The 18805-nt window shown below is 39.7% G+C and overlaps 1 protein-coding gene across 6 annotated transcripts in view; it reads right to left on the minus strand.

The window, feature by feature from the left end:
• Positions 1 to 18805, minus strand: part of CCDC85A (coiled-coil domain containing 85A) — a 204302-nt gene that overhangs the window by 11721 nt on the left and 173776 nt on the right. For 2 of the 6 annotated variants that reach the window (XM_025868715.2, XM_025868714.2), the window contains exon 4: positions 654 to 788. The exons of the other annotated variants lie outside the window; for them this stretch is intronic. In XM_025868715.2, the coding sequence (XP_025724500.1) occupies positions 654 to 788 (135 nt within the window). The remainder of the gene's footprint in view (positions 1 to 653; positions 789 to 18805) is intronic. 6 annotated transcript variants of the gene reach the window in all.

Consider the following 18805-nt stretch of genomic DNA (forward strand, 5'->3'; position numbering starts at 1 on the left):
TTATCTACTACTCTCAGTTGACTAATACATTTTCACGTAACTTTTTTTAAAATATGCTGAGTGAAATGCTAGTGAAACAACTGATTTTAAACAGTCCCTTGCAATTTATTACAATAACATTAAGCCTGTTTAGTTTAAACTGTAACTTGGCTGGCTCAGGAGACAGGGAATTTAAAAGGAAAATCTTAATAAAATTGGAAATGTGACTCCCAACTCCCGGGTTGCTTGTTTCCAAACGACACGGGATTGCATAGTGCACACATCACCTCTTGGGTCAGCGAGCACTTTTAAAGGGCAAGGAATAGTTTTCTGGGCTGGTCTGCAGACGATTCATTTTCATGGCCATGAACCTTTTAAACTCCTTTTCATGAAAGGTGCAGGGTACCTTTGTTCTTCTCCAGTGCTTGCGGTTCTTCAACTTTCAACCCCAAGTTCAGAAAAAAAAAAAAAAAAAAAACACTGACGCTGACCGATTAGGAGATGAACGACTGTACTCCCAGCTTCCCTCCCCAGATTCAGACACACACAGCAAGTTTCTTCCGTGTGCACAGATTTACTCTCTCCCCCCACCCCGCCCAGTGTAACTTTTCCTCTAGCGACAAAAGCCATCTGTATGCACAAGCAAATGCAGCAGCCGACTCATCTTCACTCACCGGGAGAGTGGGCAGGCATCTTCCTATTCCTCGGCACCCTTGCCACCACTGCAAGACCCGCCGGGCTCTGGGACCCCAGCCTTTCTCCATATTTGAGCTGTTTCTAGTTGGAGGTTGCCTTCTATTCTGGGTGGCCTTATATTTGGAACAATATAGTACAATCACTCAGAAAAATACTCTTTCCCAAGTCTCAAGAAAGCAGATAGAACAAGAAGCTTAATGAAATGAACCACAATGACCACAATGGCAAGCTGTAACATGCACCTCGAATTAGGGGAAAAATTAAAATAACAACAAAGTCCTATTAGAGCTAATACTGATCTTTTTAAAAAGGTTTTGACTCTTAAGCTATCGAAAAGAGGTAGATGATAATGCCAAAAATCCAAAACAAAACAAAACAAAAAACCACTGAAGCTACTTAGACAACTTTGTCTTGTTGGTTTTACTTGTGAGAAACAGAGAATTAACTGTTAAGTCTTCCTAGTGTTTAAAAACTGTGTAACTTCAGAACTTAACAGAAATTATTCAAAATGCAATTGGGAGCACTATGCTCTTTTGTTAAGAAACACGAGGTGGGTACATCTATTCAGTAATACTTAGAAAAACTGGCACTGTATCAAATTCTCAGCAACATTTGTGTACATTGAAGAGTATGTAACTAGCTAAGAGGTCATCACTGCATTAAAATAACTATTTTACATGGGACGTATACATCGTTATCAAAATTTCTATTAATCAGCTAATCTCCAAATTTCTATACTGGTTAGAACTAGAGATAGCAGATAAATAAAAATTTTCCCCTAATTTTCAGTTTTTTTCTATGACTAAACAGCATAATTTTATTAAAATTATCAAAAGCAAAATGAACTCACTTGAACAATTTCCTGCCCCTGACAACGTTCACTAAGACCCTTATCTAGGTGTGCTATGTCCTAAGGAATAAGCATTGTTTTTAAACATAGAAAATTCACCAAATAGTCCCCAAATTCCAGTGTCTGAATGTATAATTTTAGGACGCTAAAAAATGACAACATAATTTTTCAGTTCCCACTGATCTCTTTTCCTAGAAGCATGTACTGTGTTAATAGCACTGGTCTAATTTTCACTCTTCTCCAATGTCTGGAGGTTGAACAATGAAAAAAGAGTAATGATGACCAGCAGTTGGTACTGGCAAATCTCTCTTCTGAATCTATGGAATCAGTGGAACCAGTTACCTATTAAATAAGTCAGCCACACATATTCCTCACATATAACAGAAAATTATGTATCTGGATTATGATGATCATTTCATTGTAAGCAACACGGATTTGAACATGGCTCTTTCAGTGATCGTCTCATGTGTGTCTAATTTCTTCCCATCAAAAGAATTCTATCCAATAATTTGGAATATGGTTTATGGCCCAAAATCCACCTCTCCCCACAACATGCATAGTTCTATTATTGAGATGATCGTTAAAAAGTAACTGCCTTTTTCTTTTGTTTTACAAATGAGTCCTATCTTCCAGGTTTGGTTCCCTTCATTACTTAAACATCTCTCAGATCTTATGTTTTCGGATTCAGTGACTGAGGAAGACATATAGGGATTCCTCCTTTCGTTCTTCCTTAATCTGTAGCGAGATTGAATCTCAATGTCTCTCCATTATAACAAGCTCATTATCATAACCATGAAATCTAAAGTAACATCTACAGCCATTTAGAGGCCTGCCGGAAGGAGTGGCCCTTTAGCTACAATCTTTCCCCACTTTTGTAAAGTAGATACAACATGAAATAATAGCTGTGCCTTTCAGCATCTTGTAAACGGTTCTTTTAAGACATTAAATACAGATTACATATAGTATTAATCTGGTAAGAGGGGGCAATATACATGGGCCAGATTTTTGTGGAAGAATAAACTACTTGGTGATATAACCATTTTAAAGGGAAAGATACTCTTAGAATCAGGATTATTGACTTTCTACTCATGTTGGCAACTTAAAAAAAAAACAACAACAAAAAAACAACTCCAGGTCATGGAAAAATGTGTTCTGGACTGGTCATCATTTTGACCTTCAAGTAAACTGAATGGTATTTATGTGCTAATGAAAGCTTAGCTCTCTGCTAGCTCTATATAATCGTCAATGACGCTCTTTTCTGAAGGTTACTTCATAAAACATAATAAGCCTAACTCTGTAGGTAGAATTGTTTTTGGCAATTCAGAGCTTGAAGTGGGGGAACACAGATTCTGGCCATCAACTGGGAGAGAACAACTCCAAACCTTAAAAAAGTCACTATTTTCTGAGGAGTGCTATTTTGCTTAGTTTTGTTTTCTTCAGTTTTCCAAAATTCCAAGTTTATAAAGAATGCCCGAATGATCTTCTATTCCCCTAGAAATCAGCTACTTTATATCCAGGTATGTAGAGTAACCCATAAATTAATTGAGGTAGCAGGAGGACCCACTCTAAATGCTAATAGCAAAGTAATGCTCTGTGTCAAGACTGCATGGGAGGTAAATTACAGATTACTTACTATGTGGTAAGTACTCATTATAGAAATCATGAAATCTAGTGCTATAAGCAAACACCCTAGATCAAGACACAAAAATATCCCTTACTATCACTGAAGAAGATAAAATGTATTGGTACTGTTATGCTTTTAATCACATGTTATCTGGAAGATGTTTTTCCAAGAAAATTGAGACTTGAGATATTTTCTAATATTGTCCTTACAATAACAGACTTCTCAGAATTAAGGGAACAAAAGAAGCCACTCAAATTTCTTAAAAGATCATCTAAACAAGAAAATATATTACTTATGGTCTCATTGAGTAAAATTCTTATACTTCATAATAGGGGTTTTAAGAGAACCAACAAGATGAAGCTATTGTGATCAAGTTGTCTTCTTGCTATTTTATGGTTATATTTTATTATTTTAATTAACATTCTAGAAGTTTCCATTCTTTGGCCTTATAGAAGTACATATTAAAAAAGTTTTTAACACAAAAATTATGTTTTTATATTTTATCATATAAAATACAGGCTTCTCACTTAGATACAAATCAGATGTAATGCATTTATAACAAACTTTAAATCGCGGCCCTCTTACCTATTATAGGAAGCCAACTATGGAAAGCTAAAGATTGATCGGCTAACGTGCTTTCCTGTTAGTTAAAGATGTTCAATATTTAATAAGATCCAAAGCTAGGTCAAACTATCAAACAGTGCATCAGAATGCATACCTAGTTTAGGAAAGAGGAGGAATTTTCTTTCCTTATTATGGGACACAGGGAAATGCTTTGCTTAATTTCATCAGGAATTTGACCAGTCTTCGTTCTGACATACTACAAAATTGCACTAGCACACAAACAGAAGCTTTAGAGGTTACCTTGACAAACCTGTGAATGAGCTTAGAAATGCTAAGAGAACCTCTGCTTTGCTCTAATGCATGATATTTAGTTGACTGTATTCAAACAAAAGTACATTTTTAAAATTTATATGAACTAAAGTAAGGAATCTATTCAATACTGATTTAAAATATTAAGTAATTTCCTGGATTGATAGCTACTCATTTATTCACTTAAATATTTACTAAGCACCTACCAAAGGTAACATCCCATGCTATGCCAGGTAGATATCTAATCCAGTAACTTTTGTAGAAAGAGCAGCCCAGTAAGTTCAAGTCATGGACTCCAGGGGGTCACACTGCTTGGGCTCAGATTCTTAATCAGACAGCTGGCAGGTGTGTGACCTCCCTGAGCCTCAGTTTCCCCATCTATAAAGTGTGGGTAATTATGGTACAATGGTACCTCACTCGATGAGGCTATTTATACGAAAAGAGCTCTTAAAACAGCACCTCGCCCACATTAAGTGCGCTGCAGCTGTCTGTTGTCCTTATCATGAATGTGTTTGCTTATCAACACGTTTTATAATTTATTTGTCAACCTACTTTCATATGCTTATTATTGAGAGTAGTTCTCGACCTGGGGTGAGCTGGCCCTCCAACCGGGACATCAGGCAAAAATGCAGACATTTTTCAGTTGTTAAAATTGGGCGATTTCTACGGGCATTTATGGGTTGAGGCCAAAGATGCTGCTGAATGCCAGGACGGCCCCCACAACAAAGAATTATCCAGGTCAACAGTGCTCAAGTTGAGAAACTCCAATTTAGAGAAGGACAACTGTGTTGGAAAACGGCAAAGCCAAATTTCTGATGACAGCTTCATAGATTTTGCAGATGAGGATAAGTCGCCCCCATGATTTGGAGCTTGTGATGATTTTAAAGGAAACTCTCAGCTTCAGCCCTCAAGTGGTCTAAGCATAAAGACATCTATCTTCCAACCCCAAATAGGAAATGGCTCTTTCTAACAGAAGGGAAAGAATTAAAAATACCCCAAACATCCTACTGGTAACAAGGCTAGCAGAAAAAGAATACAAATGGGCAACACAGGGCAGTGGTCCAAAGGACAAAGAGAGCATGTTGCAAGCACTTTAAGAATCGAGACACCAATCCCACAGAGAATAAAAGTGGCAGAAGGCGCTTTGTGGAAATTATGAAATAAAGCTTCCTTAGCAATACGGCAGGTAGAGATTCTGCACTCAATTTTAAGCAGTCACACTAGGAAAGAATACAGTTGCCAGCAAATAGAAATGAGGGCCCCGACCGTGAAACAACATCCCGGGGCAGATGAGAGCATCATGTGATGTGCAGAGGGGATCGGAAATCCCTACCCAACCGGCAACCACTCTGTCCTTCATATGTGGCAAAGGGTTGTACTCTATTTATGGGCTTGCCGCCTCAACAGGTAGAAGACTTCCTGAGGGTGTGGCTGAGTCCTCAGAGTACTCAGCCACTGAGCTCCTGCTACCTGTTAGGACTCTCCGGAATGCTGTCATTTAAAAAGACTATTAAGACTAGCTAATATGAGCTCCTACTACAACATGTTAATACCTATTAAGACACTAACTGTTGGCCTGGTGCTGTTCTCAGTAATTGAATAATTTATGCTCCATAATTTTTGTGTTGCGGTCTCAGAGATCTCCTATTCTGTGTACCCGCTGCTTAGTTCCTGGGCTGCAAAGAGATCCTGGGGAGGATCCAGTTGTCTGGAATGGCTCAGAGTCTGGGAGGCATCGGAATAAAAGTGTGTTAATGTTAGTAACTGATACAGATGAACCAGTGTATACCAGCTGAACATCAGCTCTGTGCTCATTTGACTTTCTCCATTCAAGGCACATAACTGTGGCCACAACAGTTACTTCAAGTCTGCATCTAGAATTATAACTCAAGGATTTTGAAACTTTGAATTTTACAAAGTCTCCTAAAGAATCTGTTGAGAATTACTGACAATTCACTTTGGAAAAATTTAAGAGTCATGCTCTAAATGAAATACGATAGGGTTCCAGATAAATACAGTTGCCAAGAGAATAGTATTTCCTGTTCTAACTTCCTTCTATTTGAGTTTGGGTTCAGCGATACTTTTCTGGATCTCATGCTTTTCTTGATAACCATACCAGTGGGATCCAGGATGTCCCTCTTTTGGTTCTGGTTTCTATTCATTCATATTCATAATTCTCTCTTCCTCTCTCATCCGGAATAGGTATCTTAAAAACTTGCTTTGGGGTGCCTGGGTGGCTCAGTCGTTAAGCATCTGCCTTCGGCTCAGGTCATGATCCCAGAGTCCTGGGATCCAGCCCTGCATCGGGCTCCCTGCTCCGCAGGAAGCCTGCTTCTCCCTCTCCCACTCCCCCCTGCTTGTGTTCCCTCTTTCGCTGTGTCTCTGTCAAATAAAATCTTAAAAAAAAAAAAAAAAACCAAAAACTTGCTTCAATCCTGGCTTTGCTGATGCACAAGTAATGATCATGTGGACTTTACTTTCATTGTTTGACAGATGAGTATAATTACTCTGACCACTCACCTTAAGGTGAACTGATAATCTGGTTCATAGCGCAATTTTAAGCCCTATCACATTTTAGAGTAAGATTTCATGTATCTTTGAGCTCCCTGAGGTCATTGTACTTGACTTTTACTATCATTGCAATAGTGATGATTAGTACCCTAGCTGCACATAGTAGTTGCTCAATAAAGTTATATTATTGGATGGTCAAAATCTAGGTGTGAGACTGTGGCTTTTCCTTTATCATCTCAAGAACAGTTGTGTCAATGCTTTACTTGTGTGTCTATACATTTGGTAATTAGAAGCCACTCAACTACTTGTCAAGTAACTAAAGCACACCTCTAGAGTGCTAGCGTGGCCCGAATCAAGAAGTGAAACTCCATTTCTGTGATGGTCCATATTTTGGCAAGTTAAACTCCAACTAAATTCCCATTATTTTTTTTTCCTTCTCATTAGCCAGTTAACTCATATTTGACCAAAATAAAGTCATCCTGAAAATCTTGAATCACTTCTATTTCTAAAGCTACAGTAAAGCTCAAATATGCTAAAATAGCAACTGAAAGGATCAGTTAGGGATGGTTAGTAGACCAAAAGGAGAAATAGACTTGTGACCAGGGCATCCAAAGTATATGCTGGTTCTCATCAAAATCATTACATAATGCCAAACATCAAGTGGTAAAGAATGAAATATCATCAAAAGAGATACTATTCTCAACTTCTTTAAGTGTAGGCCAATCTCTCAGTATCCCGGTGTTCCCAGCCAGGGAAACCAGAAGGTAATATTTATTCACTCATTCTTCATTTCGTATGCCAAATAATGGCTAAGATTGAGGTCTGTAGAGTAACAGAAGAGATGGCAAGGAGCTTTAATTCAAAGAACCTAAAATTTTAGACACTTGCCCCGTTCAAGGAATCAGAAGTGGTTCAGAAGGATGTGAGGGCAGACGAACAAGAACTGCGGCTGACATGAAAGGCAGGAGTCAGATCGTGGAGAAACTTCACCATGTGAAGGATTTAAAATTTATTCTGTGCTAAGGCATGAGCTGTGACAACACCCGATTTGTGTTTTACAGGCCTTTCTAGTGGTAATGTGGAGAATGATCTGGGTGGGACAAGACTAGCTGGGATCAAGTCCAACTGAGAGATGGAAAGAGAAGTCCAAGTGAAACAGGACCACTCTCTGCCCCCCGCCCCCGCCCCTGGGCAACAGCGGAAGGAATGAAGAGGATAATACGGATGGACTGCACGTCAGGACCCTGTGAGTATTTGAGTATTGATCTGAATCCTGGCCGGCTCCCAGCTTGCTGGCGGGGCACGAGCTACATGGTCACGCTGTTAACCGGGCCAGAAAATGCCACTGCAAGTCAGGTATCTTAACTCCTCCATCAGATTTGAAAATCAAGATGAAGGAGGTAATTAACAATATAAAGCCCCAAAACATCTCTCTCTCAGATAAGCCCACGATGGTTTTCTTCTGACATGTAAAAGAGCTTGCAAAATCTTTAAATGAAAACTGATCGTAACTTCATGCCATGATGAAAATTTCCCATCAAATAATACAGTGTTCTTGGGAGAACAACAAAGTAATTTTGAAATACCTGTGACGCCAGGTGATACAGAAATACAGTTTCAAAAAATAAAATAACGTCATTACAGAGGTTAATGTGATGCCTTTTTACAAGAATTAGAGAGGGCAAAGCCCAGAAGAAAAGAATCCCTATCTTGAAAGGGCTGAGACAGCAAACACCCTGTATGGCTGTAGCCAGAGCGACAGCAGACAAAGAATAACAATGAAGGCCTGGTTTAAAACAAAACAAAACAAAACAAAAAAATTGTTAAACAATAGGTAGGAAATGTGAACAATTACATTTATGTACATTCTGCTTCTAGGTAATGAGTTTATGTGCTAAATTCTTGTCTTTTGTTAACCATACAACCCCCAGTGAGAAACACTGAAATTTCTAGGAAAAAAATAATGATACATTTAAGTGGTTTTCCAGTCAGGCTGACACAAATTAGTGAAAATTGATGGCATTTTTGCTGAGGAAAACATATCTGAATACTTTTAAGCTCGTAAGAATGGGGGTCAAGGAGGCCGGAGTAGGACCGGGAGTTAGGGCCTGCAGCCGAAATGCCAGTGTAGACACCGAAGCAAAAAAGCAACGCTAGTTAACCCTGCATTTGGCTTGCTGAACAGAGCCGACTGATGCTGGCTGGTGTTAAATCCCCCAGCACTCCTCGGAGCCCGGTGGTAGACGTGTAGACGTGCGCAGAGCTAGAGCCCCAGGGACTAACCAACTATTTAAGAGAAATACTTGTTGAGTTGACTGAGAAGTATTACTCTGTGAGGTGGCGTTGGCTGCCCTGGCTTTGGCAAGAGGAAGAATCTTCTTTTCCTTCTTTTTCTACAAGCCCCACCCCCCCCCCCGACCCCAGCACAAAATGGGAAGGTCAAGATGATAGAGAGGTAGACAGAGAGGTAGAGTCAGCTTCATCCCAGGGCTGCAACCTCTCTGGAGTGCATATGTATACCCCCAATGAGCACAGCAGCTTGAGAGACTGCAGTTCTGCGCATGCCATTTGTTGGATGCTCCACCTCGGAGGATTCACAGTGACTTTATGCATGAAGGCTCACAAAAACAGAAGCGGCCCAAACAAATCCAGGCAGTATAGCCTCTGCATACAGTGGTGGAAATGAAATCTCGAGCCGGGAGCAATGAAATGCCCCCCACTAATGAGAACACCATCAGGGCACAAGAGGAAGCATCTTGAAAGCTCTCCTTTCACAAACAGCTCTGACTAGGAAGAAAGAGACTTACAAATAGGTTTCTGTGTGTCCTACCTCATGACATAAATAACTTATGATGAAAAGCAAGAGTTTTGGATTCAAACTATAAATACCCATTTAAGTCAATTATATTCAGAAAGGTAAGTCGAGGACCCCTCAGAGTTAAAATAAAGGGTAAAACTACTTTGCAGAATTAGCACACAAATCATCTGTAACTCTGGGAGATTAAAGAGGTTGAACGAGTCTTTCCTTCCAGCCTGGATGGCACTTTCTCCTTCCCAATCTTTAAATTTTAGAGTGTCCCAGGGCACAGCCCGTAAACCTCTTTTCCCCTCAACATTCATTCAACAAGAAGTTCTAATTCAGTCCCACAGGCAGGTATTCTTGCAAATTTGTATCTCTGGCCCTGACCTCTCCCCAGACTTTCATCTCTATACCTAACTCTGCAGGTGACGTCTCCTCATAGATGTCCACCTCAAATGTACCATGTCCAACACGGAGCTTGACTTTCCTGCACCTCCTAACCTGTTCCCCACCTCCATAAACAGCACCACCAATCATACAAGATTACTTAGATCAAAATCCAAGGAGTCATTCTTGATTCCTCCCAGGGCTGCCACACTGGACCACCCCTGGGCTGTCACTCGCTGTACAGCCTATGTAAATAGTTCTTCCTGGGGTTGTCAGTACTCAAACTATGAAGCCACATGCCACCTCTTTCCCCTATATTCCAGATCCAATCCATCATGGAGCACTCTCAACTCTACTTTCAAAATATCCTATGAATCCAACGCTTCCTCGACACCTTCATCCTACCACTTAGTTCAAGCTACACTACCCGCTCCTACCTCTACTACCAATCTAGCTCCCTAATGAGTGTCCCTATGTCCTCCCTACCTGCCTCTCACTTCTTCAGTCTGGTCTCTACCTAGCGCTCCCAGTGACCTTCCGATAATGTAACTAGATGTATCACACCCTTGCTCAGTTCCTCCGATGACTCTCCACGAACTCAGACCCAAACCCAAACATTTGACTTTGGTCAACAAAGCCCACAGGATCTGTTACCTGCCCGTCTCCGACCTCACCTCCTGTTATTCTCTGTCTCACACACTCTATTCCAGCCACACTAGCTTTCTTGCAACTGTCTCCTCACACATGCCTAGTTCACTCCCACTGAAAGGCTTTGCCCTTGCTGTTCTCACTTCCTGTGATGCTCTCCCATACCCCTTCTGATTCCTCCAGATGTCATTTCCTCAGAGAGGCTGCTTCTAACTCCATGTAAAATACCCTTTCACTCCAGTCACTCACAGTTCTGTACCCTGCTTTTGTTTCCTTCAAAGTGATTATTACTTCCATATATCACTTATTTAAAATAATAGTCCACTAAAATGTAAGCTGCATGAATTCAGGGCTGTATCTCCACTGTCTAAAGCAGTATCTGTATGCAAGAGGTGCTCTCAAAAAATATTTGAGAGGTAAACTATTGAAAGAATGGCCAATATAAACAATCAGCTTTCCATCATCTACAGAAATCCCATTCCATATTTGTTAGGGGTTGTTTTGTTTATACGAAGAAAAGTAGGGGAAGCCCACTAATCACCTATCTTTAAAATACATATCCCTGCATCGATCTAACGATAAATGTCAACATTTCTCATTCCAAATAGCAAGGTCACTGCTTTTGTCTAGCCTCTATGAGATTCTGAGTGTAAAAGATAGCATTAATAGCTGATAGAAAGCAGTTTCCCTCATCCCTCCATACAAATTCTGACCACAGCTAATGCCACAAACAAAGGCTGCCTGGCTAAAAAGTTTTGTTTCTCCTGAAGTCTCTAGGGCCCAAATTCTGAGAACATTACTCTAGTAAAGGACCTGGCTGAACCATAAAACGCACAGCTAAAATTTCCTGGAAAGTTCTGAAAAGTAATGTCATAAAGCTTTAGAAAAGGCCAATTTTAAAAAGGAATTATTAAAGTTAGAATTTTTACAATAGTATCATCCTGGAAAACAATCAGGTTAACCAGTAATAAGTTTTCCTAAGCTAGTCAGAGTGGCCTTAAAAAAAAAAAAAAAAAAGTCAAGTCTTTTGCTAGCTCCAGAGAGAAATGACCCAGAGACTAATGAGCTCTGTAAGCTTCTCACTGCCTGACCCTCAGCAAGTCACTTGTCCTCAATGGAGAGGCTAAAATGGAGAGCCCTATCAATTAGCTTCATGTGGCGGCTGTGAAGGGTGACTAATAAACCTGATTGCAAGGCACTCTGAAAACATTAAGTGCTATAGAGAAGTTTCCTACTTGCCAGATCACCATCAGTTGCCATGAAAGCACTGCGAATGCATCTGGCTCTTTTTAAGCTCTTTTCCACCCCTTGGCTCTTCTGATGTCAATCAGTCGTCATGACAAAGACAAAAAGATGAGTGAGGATTCTTCTCACCCTCCTATAGGTCTCCTCCTGATCCACAGGAAACATGATGGAGACGCAAACTAGCCTTTGCACTCCTTTGTTCCTTCCAAAGTACCTTGCAGATCCCCATGAAGAGAGACTGCATGAATGGCCTGTGGAAGGCCTTTCCTTTTTGTCCTTTTCAAGCATAACATAGATCATCATTAAAAACCACAGATTTGACAAAGATCATGGGAGAAGAGAATATGAATATGAACGACCTGAAAAATACAGAATTCACTTTATTCTTACTAGTGATCTCCCAATTTCTCACTCTACCATGTGATGTCCTCACTTAAAGAAAACGGGAGATTAATTGTTTTCTGACCTCCTTCCAAGCCAGAAATGGTTTCCCTCATTCGCTGAAAGACATGGATTTAGAATTTCACTTGTCTGTGAAGGACTATATAGCATTTCATGTTCTTTCCAAGCTACCAGCCATGTGGTATCTATTTTAAAGACAAGCTTGCCCATGTTCTCTTTCCAGCAATCTAAGATGTGCAAGGACACAAAAGCAATATAATCAATCACTCACTAACATACACCTTCAATCACCAGACATATGGGTTTCAGAAAAGTACAAACTTCCTATCCATTAGTAACACAACAACTGTCCTGTAGGGGAAGACGTGCCTTTTCAGGTCAAATGCAAACATCTTGATCTCTCAACAAATTTTCCTCCCAAAACTAAGTGGTTTGTTGGCAAGAATAGCTTTGCCTCTTCCCAACTACTCCTCTGGTTCACTCACAGTGCTTTTCAAATCCCACATATTGATAACTGAGGGCAGGTTTGGGAATGACGGGACAAAGGAAGTTAAGCCAATGAAAACAAGTAATATTTACTGGGAAAAGTTTTTGTATATAATAAATTATGCACAAATGAAAATTTATATAACAATATGAGGGACCAATTTAAAAAATGATATTAAGAGATAACCCAAGAAATTGACAAATGATTTCAGGGCAACTGAAATAGGGGTCAGCAAACTACTGTCGGAGTTAAATCCAGACCCTTTCACCTCTTTTATAAGTAGTTTTGTTAGAACAAAGCCACACCCGTTCATTTAGATATTCTGTTTTCAGCTGTTCTGGTGCCACAAGGGCAGAGAGGAGTAGTTGAAAAACACCATATGGCTCACAACTTTGAAAATATTTACTATCTGGCCCTTTACTTAAAAGGTTCCAAGCCCTGGCTGAGGGGATAAGAACATTATGACAGACTGGAATAGTCTGGGAATTTTTTGGAGAAGGAGGCAAGTGGTTTACAAAGAAACTATAATTGAAACAGAAGTGATAAGTATTAAGTAGACAAATATTCTTTCCTGACTAATCAGTTATCTAAGGGCTAGACATGTCCTTAAGATTAATAAAAGAATGAGATCTTCCCATGCTGAGAGAATCATTACCAGAGCAATGAAGTCTCTCAGTGACTAGTAAAACAGATGGACTAAAATCTCACTGGGTTTCTTGGCTAATTCTCAATTCAGACCCCAAGGTTGCTACACCAGAGCTCTGGATGGTGATGGTGGAGATCGTGGTGGTGGTTGGTGGTGTTTTCACCACTATCTTGCTTCAAAAGAAACACACTTGCCATGCAACAGGTTTCAGCAAAACAGGAAGGATGCTAGGCTAGTGGTAACAGAAAATCTGAGCACAAACCTTGCCTCTGCCCATTAGTGAACATTCTCTCACCTGCGAAACAGAGATCATCATAGGGGCCAGGGTCAGGATGGGTCAGCATCAAGATGGCCTCAGTGTTGCTCCAATATGCAGGACCTCAGCTGATAATCAGGATGTGGTTCTAGGGCTTGTGACAACAACAAAACTCTGAGGTGGAACGGGCGATTCAGTCAGCCCCTTCCTGTGTGCTGTCTGCACCCTGAGGCTGACTCAACTACAAGGGTTACAGGATTCTTGTAAATCAGCCATTTTGCTGTGGCCTAAGCTTTGTTTCTCACAGGGAGAACAGTCCATTTCAGGCTGCAGCCCCGTCATTTAAGAGCCTGTAAAAATAAAAGAATCGGGCACTATCCCTTTCATGACCTACAGCGTCTCTCCTTGGGCCCTAAAGACTTAAGATTCCGAATACTGAAGACCAACAGGATTGATGCCTTCAAACAGAATGAACATAAAAGATATACCTAAAATAAAAAGCATAATTTAATAAGGTGATAAAGTATTAAAAATCAATGTGATAGCAACACTGGACATTTTCTAGGCTTAAAGACCAAAGTCCTATTGATTCGTAAGTTACTATAGCATCATTTACAGCCCTGAGAAACCACCCAGAATTGAGAGCTGTCTTATGACTCTCTCATGACTGATTCTGAAGAACTCTGCCAATATCAAGATCATGAGCAGGGTACTTGTTTTAAGTGAAAACCATCGGAGAGGTAACCGCTCTTACCTGTCCTCATGTCCATCTGAATCTCGCTCTCCAATATCAAAGGCTCAGTGGAACTGGTTCCCTAACCAAGAGAGTCCTCTTCAATTAAATGAATGACCGTGAGGCCACATGCCCACCCTCTGCACAAGTGAGCATTTAGAGGGTCCAGTCTTAAATCGACCTCTCCAAAGTCCTTTTCAACTGGCAACGAAACTGAGCTGCCATCACCAACTACTGTATCATTTGCAGAACTTACTGACAAAAGTGTCTGAGTTTTGCTGGTTAAGGACTCATGTGTTAAAATACAAGTAGGATAGAAACAGGGAATGGAAAGTGAATGGGGCTAGTTCCAAATAAAACAAATTTCAAAACGCAAAGTTGGAGAAGCTCCCTTTGTCTAAAACTTTTTGTGAAAAAGATGTCAGCCAAATTCAAACTGTAGCTTCTGTTAACTTTTGGCTCTCAATACATGCTTGCCACCCAAAAGAATAAAGACCTATCATTCCCACACAATTCATTTGTGATTAAGTTTGCTGGAGTTGTCATTTATTTCTGAGTGTGTATTTTATGTTTTTCTTGTATGATATTTCTAGAGTTATGGACATTAAATTTTCTTGTATATGAAAATGTTTCAATAAAGAAATTACCGTTTTGACATTAAGACACACCTGCCTTGGGTGTCAAAAACAGCTGAAATATCTTGGCTATCAAAAATCCTCCCTTTCTTAGAGCCAGCTTTTATGTAAGTCTAGGATGGCTCCCATCTGGTCCTGGGTTTATTAGTTATTTGTTATCTGTCAAACATTAGAACTTCTGCATCGCATGTTGTTCTGATGCAAATAAGAGGCATTTTAGGTAAAAAAAAAAAAAAAAAAGTACTAAACTTGTTACACTACATTTGAGTCAGATTTACATTTCTTTTTGATCCTTACATTTCGACATGCAATCTCTTTCCTAATAGACTGTAGCTAGATTAATAAAACTAGCAAAATAATTAGTCCAAGGGTTTTAAGTAAGGTGGTTAGCTGTCTCCTTGTTGTGCTTATTTTTTCCTTTTTAAAAAATGTGAATTCAAAAACTGCTTCTACTCAACTAACCTAGATTATGAAAGATAGAAAAATTTCAAAGAAGATAAAAATTCTGAAAGAAGGTTTGATTATTCCCATGCCTTGACTAGGGCACTCCTGAAATCACAAATATCCCAGCTGAGTCAATTTCGGGGAGGTACTGATAAACCTGAGGACAAGAAGTTCTCCAAAGGAAAGAATGAGACCAGAGAGAGACCTGAATGAAGAATAATGGAGTACTTTGAAAAGAGAGGAACATTTTTTTAATAGATTGACCCTTCGCTAACACTAAGTCTTCCTCCCCACCTCCATTTCTGGGCTTACCACAAGAATATGCGGGAAGGAGAACTTGTCCCATAGGCTTTGGATCTGGAACAAGGTAGAACCCAAGCAGGAGTGGGGGGATTTTCTCAGCCCAGAGAATGTTGGGAGCCCCAATCATAGAAGTCAGGGAAATGGCCAGGACATCACTGTAGCGGCCAGTAACAAAGTTAGGAGCAGACTTAGAAGGACAGGTGAAAACCCATCCACTTGAAGGTAAGCCGAGAGAGCGAGGACTCCACCTGTCCGACCCCAGTCTGTGCTGGTGTGGCCCAAGGAAACACAAGACTGTTCTTCTATTACTTTCAGGGATGCCACCTCTACAAATGTAGGTGGGTTGTTTTTCAAAACACTCTACTGCTTACTGATATAGGAACTACTTTGTAGAATTTCTAGAATAAACCCCAAGTCCTCTTCTAAGACTTATTTACCCAGCCACCAAAGGCCCTTCAGCCTTACGACAATTGAGGGGAAGCCCGTGATTTGTTTCCTATGCTGTCTTCATAGTGCTTCTCTACACATGCTTTAATTAGCTTCAGAGGATAACATGCTACCCGGTTATGGAGGCTCGATGGCACACAGTCTGAAACATAATCCATAAGAGCTCCATGTGAACCGTAAAGGCAACATGGATCATTGTCTTACGGTGTACCCCTGATGATTTCTCTTTCACGCTCTGTGTCAAGGAGAAAATCTGAAGAAAGGCCCAGTCCACCGATTGCTAGCTTTTACTTCAGATGCTTTAGTGTCCAGGATGAAACCAATACATCAGCTATCCTTTGAAAAAAGTTTTGTCCCCCCCTCTGGACATTGTTCCTTCTGTGTATCCCTCATCTAGCGGACTTTGATTCACATGCAAGCCATCTGGTCATTCTCCTCAGTCTATCACACCAGAAAAAAATAATGTATGTTATATCAGGTTTTTGTCATCTTTTTCACAGTAATTTCTTTTGGCTTATCTCTGAATTGGATTCCTGACAACTATGTTATATTTTAAAATAAAGACTACAGATGGTTTCCATATAAGTTGCAGGTAAATAAAAGTTAAATTTTAAACATTTCCTATATCAGTATACTCTTTCATCATCATTTAAAAAAAAAATTCTCTCTGAAATGTCAGGTCTCCATTTAGCCTATGAAATCCTTTAAAATATTTTTAAATGTGATTTAAAAAAAAATGTTTACATTAGTTTATGTGCTCAGGAAAGAATATTCTAAGTTCAGGTGATCTTCCACTACCATTTGTGCCAACTTTTAAAAGGTAGCTCCTGGGCCGCCTGGGTGGCTCAGTCGGTTAAGCGTCTGCCTTCTGCTCAGGTCATGATCCCAGGGTCGAGTCCTGCATTGGGGGTCCCTGCTCAGCTGGGAGCCTGCTTCTCCCTCTCCCACTGCCCACTGCCCACCCCCCCCCCCCACCCCTTCTTGTGAGCTCTCTCTGTCAAATAAATAAAAAAAATCTTAAAAAAAAAAAAAAGGTAGCTCCTTCTCACGTAATGACAGCTAATACATAAATAATACCTAATAAGAGAATTCATACTTTTGGGCTCTCTTTGAAGTGTTGTGCTCACACACTGGATTTAAAGTACAGCTCTGTGATGCTTGCAGGATACCACAGGGAGCACGGCAAAGGAAAAGTGCTGTGCTCTCTGGTGATGACTCACGTTCCAGCCATACCTCCTCTGAGCTCCTCTTTCCCACTGGTAGCACTAACTAATCCCCTGCATGTCTCTAGCTGTTCTGGACTAAAGACCCCTTCGTTCTAGGACTTGGGCACAACATCTTCTTCTTCTTCTTCTTTTTTTAATCCTTGAGCTCAGAATGTTCAGGGCTGGAAGGGAGCACACTGACCAAATGAAGACAAAGACACCTTTGTTCCTGACCAGAGAGGAATCAATAATCATTTACATACTCATCTTGTTTATTTTTAAATACGTATACTCTTAGGGAAAACCAGTGCCTTTATGTTCGTTATGGAGGGCTTATACAAAGAATAAAAATGAACATTAAGGGACATTAATGCACATTATCTCTCAAAATACACCTAAGCTAACATTACTCAGACTGGTATGTGAGCCCCTCTATATGCATATTAAAGTGACATGAGCCTCAAAGATATGTACCCTTGACTTTTACTTAAACAGGTATTTGATGAAATTTGATTAACTTTAGAACCCAAGGAGGTAGAATAACCCACAATGACATAAATATGCCCCTGTAAATAATGTATGGCATAAAGTTGTAGTTTTAAGGAATTTAATATCAAAGTAAAAAGGACACACCCATTTTGTATATACATTATACATAAACACAAACTTTCTCTGGATAGAGATTCATGGATTTGCAGAGCTGAGCAGAACCTTCCATATCACCTACAACTATTCTCTTTGTTACTCAAAGCATATCAAGTTCACAAAGGTTGAGACCCATCATCTTGATCCAACAGCTAATTAGGCTAATTAGGCTAAATCCTAGCTCTTCTAATTCCTATTCTCTGTTCTAGCATATTCACAGGGACTCCTTTAATTACTTGGTAACTAAGGGTCCAAAATCACTGTTGACTATGTCTCAGCTTTCTAAAATTAACTCAGTTATGTTTTGCTCATTTTTCACACAATGCTAGCTTAAATATAATTTAGGAAATCTCAAATCACTCAGAAATTTATTTATTTACTTAAACTGTTTTATTGTATCAAAGAACCCCATTATTTGTCTCTATTACAGTGATTATATTATATTTAGGCAATACAGATATTGCCTGTGTTACATTTATATTTGTCTACTTTGTATTTATAAGATATTAAGAGGCACCAACTTTAATTTTTAATGTGTCAGAAGCATGATTGATCACTTTGCTCAGGCTACAGCAACAAAACAAAACAAAACAAAAAACCAAACAACTAGAAGTAGAGACTTTTAAATGAGAAATGCCTGAACCCCATTGTAGGAAAGGTCTGAATCGGAGAGGACAGGGTGGATTGGGTGCCTTTTTCATAGCAGAGAGGCGATGACCTCCAGTAAGAAATGGAAAGCAAAGTGAGGCTTCTCAAACGGTAATCTTCCCATCTTTACAAGCTTCTATTAGACCCAAGTTTTCACAGTTTACTGTTTTTTAATTATATATATCCATATCTCAACAGTATTTACATTTAACTAATTTATTTCCCATATCAAACATTACACAATCTTTTCTATTGTTTTCTATGAGACTGTTTCCTTACACAATGACAAAAGGAAAGACTGTTTCATCTTTCTTGATTTTTCACTTTACTTTGGATAAAAA

Source organism: Callorhinus ursinus, unplaced genomic scaffold, assembly GCF_003265705.2.
Source record: "Callorhinus ursinus isolate GAN/ISIS: 27379988/994484 unplaced genomic scaffold, GSC_fseal_2.0 scaffold10, whole genome shotgun sequence".
In the NCBI taxonomy this organism is placed as follows: Eukaryota; Metazoa; Chordata; class Mammalia; order Carnivora; family Otariidae; genus Callorhinus; species Callorhinus ursinus.